Genomic DNA, 6,556 nt, shown 5'->3' with positions numbered 1-6,556 from the left:
GCTCACCAGTAGGCTATGCCTGTTTTTTTTGCTTTGTTTTTTTTTTTTTTGTTTTAGAATATCACATCATACATTTTAACTAGCTTGATAGTATGTGGCATGTTCCACGGTATGCTCTTATTCATAGTATAGAGGCCTAATTTTACGTAAGGAAATACGATCCAAATAGATTACAATATAGGCTTAATGTCTAGCTTTCGATGCACTTTTTTTTTTAGATTATGTATCCTTTTCTCTAGTAATTCCAGCAGAAAGCAGAGATTTTTGAATGCACAATGTGAATTAATGCACTGGTGACGAGTTGATTTTTAAATGTTGTTACATGCCCTTTAAAACGGCTGGGTTGTGATTTAAGTGCATAGCCTTTTCCTGATGTAATTAACATTTTAGTGGTTTTAGAGATTCTATAGAGCAACTTACTGCACAAATGTATCTTATTATGCAACATGCCCTGTTTATCTGTGGTTACGGGTGTTGTTATAAACCTAGCACGAAGCTATATGGGCTATTTAAACTCACATGAAATAAGATGGTAATAGTTGCTTTAATGTCTTTTTTCAGTTTTAATGACTTTTGTAAATTTAGAAACATAATTTGCTATTGTCCTTTTGCCGAGGCACAACAGCATCATGTGCTCTATTCATTCTTGTATATTAGGGGCAACTATTTATTGGGCACGGTCAAGACACACAGCAAGTGCTGAAATCACTGTTATATTGTATTACATTGCATTGATGGTCCAAGACATCCACCACAGACAGTGAAATCCTTCCTGAAACACTTGCCTTTTTGCAAGCGTAATTTAGAATTTCTGTTGCTAAATGTTGCAGAGAGAGTAGAATGGACTGGTGTGTATCTGAATAAAGTGATAAAATAAAAAGAAAATCCTGTTTATTTGTGTGTGTGAAATGAGCGACTGGATGGAATACTAGCGGAGTCGTTCACGGTCCTCGCCACAGGCAGTATATCAGGCCTATAAAAATCAAAGCTGCCTGATGTAGTATTTTATTATAGTATTAAACGACCAAAAAAGTTCAAGTAGTTTCTTCCATAAATACAAGGGGATTGTCGCACGGTGGTGTTTAATACCCTCGTTAACAAAAAATGACTGTTAATTTCCCAATAAAGCTGTTCATTATCTCAGCGTACTCCTATTACTCCAAAAAGGAATAGGTTTGTCTCCTCGGAGGTTTAGACGTTTAAACACGTGGAGGAGTAAAATATTTTAGTGAAAAAAAATCGGTTGAGTAAACTTTATAAGCAGACGTCACCGCCTTAATTTGGTTTTTGTGGTGTCTTTCAAAGTCCTGTTAAATATCTCGATAAATTGCCTATATTAAATAGTTAATGTAATACATTTTATCAAGCAAATATGATCAAGCTCCCATTCAGCACTTATGCTGTAGATCACGATATAATGCCACATCAATTCATAGACAAAAATTTTCTCTCACTTATTATTGTGGGCCATTGCCCTGCATATGCATTTTTTTTTATATAATGTCAAAACGTTTCATAATTTAAGTTGACATTTTCCCGACGGCTTGTAGATATCTGGAGATATATGGACACGCTCCCATTTTGCATATTGCATAAACAAGACAATTTATTTAGATGGGGAATATAGAGAGCGCAAGAGGGGGAGAGCTCCGTACAACCTCTTGGCGGATTGATTTACACCCCCATTGACGCTTTATCAGGCTCGCGAAAAAAGTCTGACCAATCACTTCGCTCGGAGCGCACACAACAGCAGCCCGGCTCTACTTCGTTGGCGAGTGAGTAGAGAGGAGTACCGTAAAGAGGGGAGTAAAGCACATTTCTATTGTACATGTTTTCCCTTTAATGAACAGTACGTTATATAATGTCCGAGAATGTCCATTTCTGGAACTCTAAGCAACTACTATGTCGATTCTATCATAAGTCATGAGGGAGAAGATCCGAACGCGTCCCGCTTCTCCAATGTACAGTACTCCAGCGCTAGACAACCGGGACCCGGCGAGCATCCCGAGTTCCCCTCTTGTAGCTTCCAGCCCAAGCCTCCAGTTTTCAGTTCGTCATGGAGTCCATTCAGTTCCCACGCGTCCAATGGCTTACCCGCGATCTACCATCCGTACATAACGACGCAGCCAGTGCCTTCAACGGATACTCGATACCTCCGCACATGGCTCGACTGTGCTCCGAGAGCAGAGCCTCTGTCTGGGCAAGGACAGGTCAAGATGGAGCCGCTCCTGGGACATCTCGGGGAACCACCGAAACTAGTTGGGCAGCATGAGTATATCCTGGAGTCCTCTACAGCACGAGAGATTAATTCTAGTCACAGCGCCGGGTTTGAAGACAATAAGGACATATGCGAAGGCAGCGAGGACAAAGAGGGACCGGATCAAAGTAAGTTATAAACCTAGGAAGTGAACACTCTGTAAAGCGTTTAATGCTGTCATAAAACTAGAACAAAGCAACGGAGAGCAACAGACACCTACGCAGCCAAGTATGATCATAGCATTCTCACGTCTTCGCTAGCATGTAGTTTTTTTTTTAACGAATATACTTTTTTACCCAGATATGTATGATTTAGCCATGCTATACATAGCCTATATAGCATCGCTGAGGACTGTTTTGCTTTGCCTGTAGAGGTAGATGACTCTGAGTCACGTAGAGGTTTCACACATTTATAAAACAAGCTTTAATTTTCCCATCATATTGTTTGCGTTTATTTAATTCTTGAGTAACTTTTAGTATATTCGTTCTCTTTCTATCTCTGTTAGAGTCCCTTATTTGCGCGTCAGTGCACCAGCCAGTTTTGGGTCGGCTGTAACCAGCTTTTTTTTGGTGCAATGACTCTCCAAAGCCTCTCTTACTTATACTATAGTGCAAATGTTAGTTTTATGTTTAGTAGCTCTTGGTTAGCAAAACTATTATATGGTTTATTTGCGTTTCATCTGAACCTTGAATTTATTTATTTTATCTAATTCTATTTCTGTGTAAATATTATTGACTGTATATAAGCCCTGAGGTCAAGGTATTTGAGTACCACAAAATAAATATTGCATAAATATGTTTTTAGTGGTAAATCTGGTTGCTGGGGGGATTGTATGTTTTTCCCCGACCTGTTTGCCTGTTCTTGAGCTCCCTCAAGAGTGGGTTTGAGCCGGTGCAGAGAATTATCCATAGAATAATTCCAGCTCATAACCATGTAAGATTATTTATTGCCAAATTATTCCAACAATTTCAGAAATGCAGCTTAATTCTTAGGGATTTGTTCAACGATCCTTTTCGATTTTGTCGCAATGAATTTGAAAAGGCCATTGACTTTAATCCGTGAAATAGACTGCAGCACTGTGAACTAATGGAATTGTGCGCAATAGAAATCCCCAATGTGCTACCCCGGGCGGCATTCCAGAATAAACTGTAGGCAAAAGCAATGATGTTGGGAGTTACACGTCCCGCTTTGTGCTCATGGCTGCCCATGGGAAGGAAAAAGTTATAGCTTTCAAGTCTATTAAGTTACCGGAGGAGCCAACATCCCCATTAATCGTACGTGAGCTCTTTGGGATATGTTGCGTTAAAAAATTCTCAGAGTAAAATACGATTCAATCCAAACATGGGCAAATGCAATCCTAAGGTCAGAGGTGTATTGTATTTGAAAACGTTTTGATCAAATTGCCTACATGCAATAAATTCAATTCTAAACTTTGTGTAGGCCTAGCTAATTTGTGGATTTTGATTCATTTTTATTAATGGAAACGCACGTCACTTTCCTCATCATATAGCATGACCCTCTTAGTGTTTCATTGTTAGGGATCACATCTCGGTCCTGTCTCGCAAGTCGCAAGTTATATACAGACGTGTCCGCGAGGCCTCTAGCTGACATGACACGCGCATTAATCATTTAAGATGCTTGTATCTCATTCCATCATAGGAAAATACAGTTGCGTCATAAGATTTGGGATATCGTAGAAAGCTGATGTGTGGCTCGATGTGTATGAGGCAGAAGCGATGGAGTTTCCACGCATAGGATGGGAAACAAATGCAAATCTACAAATACGTGGCTTTTTATAACATGCTAGCATACCAATCTGTCTGAGCCCCTGAAAAGTGGAGTTATGTGCCAAACGTTGAAGGTTTTTCATTCGACTAGTATGCACTTTAAGAGAGCATGAAGCACCAGCATGGTAGAAATTTTCCCTTGACGTCACTGAACCCAAACAGGTACGGAAGACATGCACAGGTGACATCAATTTCGTCATCACAGTGAATCTCGAGTCGCTGTAACATTCAGCTTTTCCATGTGCTTGTTAACAAAAGTCAGCACAACGGAAACTTTTCAGCCTCCCATCTGCATTCCCGACCAAACCACTGAGGGAGAAGACGCCTCGTTAGAGATGCTCTTCCTCCGTAATTCATCCCACATTTCTCCCTAAAAAGGAGATAATCTCATGTCACATGTGACCATATTTTACAGTGCATTCCAGTATGGTTAAAATCCCTGTAGAGTTCAAAATCAAACCTTTCTTTCCCCTCAGTCCTTTTCTTATTTTATTTTTTTCCTCATTGCTTTCACGTTCTCCGTTGCAGGGAGATGAATGACATGGATCATCACAGGTGAACTTAGATGGCCTCTTGTACAAATTTGTAGCCTAATGGTGGTTTTACAGTTTAAGCGTAGAGACATTGTTTTTATTATTGCGTATCAAGTTAACAGGATGAAATTGCTTTGCGTTCCTTTCTTTTATTTTCATCCATCATGGTGTTGGTTTTCATGCATTTGTAAGTGATGGCGCCCTAAAGCACTTTATTTTAATAACATTCAGTCTTCGTGAAAGCTGTAACTTTGAGTGCATTGTGAAATGTGTTTCCTGTTTCATATTGGAATCTGTTCTAATATTATGATCTGCTCTTCTTGTTTTTGACTGTCATTTGCAGACGACCCATCTGCAAACTGGTTACACGCTCGATCATCCCGGAAGAAGCGATGTCCATACACGAAATATCAGACCTTGGAGCTGGAGAAGGAATTTCTGTTCAATATGTACCTCACCCGAGACCGGAGACACGAGGTAGCTCGTCTGCTGAACTTGACAGAGCGACAAGTAAAAATATGGTTCCAAAACAGAAGGATGAAAATGAAGAAAATGAATAAGGACCAGCCCAAAGAATAATAACGCAGACTGGTGCCAGGCGTTCAAGCCTTTTACAAAGAGTCTTTTAAATCTGGAAGCCGATGCAAGAAGGTTTTACTGCATCAAAAAGAAAACGCACACACGCACTCACAAACCATTTCCCGCATGACTGGACAGTGTAAAGCATACAGAGTATAAGGAAGAGGTGAGATGATGCAGAGGAGGGGGAAAACGTCGTGCCTTCTCTCCCTTCTTTTATTGCATTTTATGACTTGTGCGAAAGAAACACTTCATCTGGAAATAAACAGGTGATAAGGAACTGTTTCAACAGGCTAAGAAAAGCTGAAATATTGTGCTTTTTATAAAGTTGTTCTCTATAATTCTGCATTTTTCATCATTCCTTTTGTCATAGACATGTGCTGATATAAAATGTATTTAACAAAACATAAGCCTCATTCAATATACAAGGGAAGTTTTGCTGATCTGTAAAGCATGTTCACGTGTTTGCTGAAGACGTGAGCTCTCTTTTACAAAATTATTATTATTATTATTGTTATTATTATTATTATTATGAGAGCGGAATAAAACAGCCTTTAGTTCGTAGTGTCTATACCATTTGTGAACCGGCTATTGAAGTGTGCTATGCTAACGGTTTTCAAAAACCTTTTGAAGTTTACGATATTATACATTAGCTCCTTTTGACATTTACTTGTGCGCAGAGATTTGTGGTAGACGCACACTTAAATGTCTTGGTTCATTTGAATGTATTAATAATAGTAATACTAATTTCTAAATTTGCTTTCAGATTTTTTTAGGCTATAGCTTCTACCATAGTTTCGTTCAAATAGTGTTTGTATCATTTGGGGTCAAAATCAAGAATCAAACTGAAGTAATTAAACACGAATGAAATGAGTTGTTTTACCTACAAATTTTTCTTTCTTTCTTTCTTTCTTTCTTTCTTTCTTGTTTGCGCGTTCAAATATCCCAAAATAATCCTTTTGAAAATTAGAGTGCAGGTTCCGAGTATATGTATAGCGTGTCAGTAACCATAGAATTAATTCGTGCTTAAATGTATAACAAACTTTAATACAGATTCGGTCGCAGTTGTTTACATAAATTTGCGCATGCCTCGTATTGTGTAGTTTTCTTATGTACGTGTTATTGAAAAAGCTAGTATTAATTCGAAGCTGTTTTATGTACGGTCTAAGGATTGTTTTAATTTATTGTAAATACGTTTTTTTATTTTAAATGGAATGTTTTTTATGTTGTAAAAAGAATTTCAAAAAATAATTAATACTTGAATGAGCTGATACACCTAACCTTTTATTTTTCTTATGTTGTTTACACGTTTCTTGTGTCCAGAATCATGTCCGTTGTCCATTGTCAGTGATGTTTTTTTCTATATTTGCTCGTATCTTCATATGGCTTTGTTGGTTTAG

General features: G+C 38.4%; 1 protein-coding gene across 1 annotated transcript; it reads left to right on the top strand.

Moving 5' to 3' along the window:
• The first annotated feature begins 1,755 nt into the window (after positions 1-1,755).
• hoxb9a (homeobox B9a) lies at positions 1,756-5,448 on the top strand. Its single transcript, XM_016452454.1, has 2 exons — positions 1,756-2,385; positions 4,921-5,448. Exons 1-2 carry the CDS (start codon positions 1,872-1,874, stop codon positions 5,154-5,156), a joined length of 750 nt encoding a protein of 249 aa, XP_016307940.1. The 5' UTR covers positions 1,756-1,871; the 3' UTR covers positions 5,157-5,448.
• Positions 5,449-6,556: the final 1,108 nt, after the last annotated feature.

The sequence above is a fragment of the Sinocyclocheilus anshuiensis genome, unplaced genomic scaffold (assembly GCF_001515605.1).
Source record: "Sinocyclocheilus anshuiensis isolate Anshui unplaced genomic scaffold, SAMN03320099.WGS_v1.1 scaffold11, whole genome shotgun sequence".
NCBI lineage: Eukaryota > Metazoa > Chordata > Actinopteri > Cypriniformes > Cyprinidae > Sinocyclocheilus > Sinocyclocheilus anshuiensis.
The sequence above is the reverse complement of the archived record's forward strand: the minus strand, read 5'-3'. Positions and strand labels throughout refer to the sequence as shown.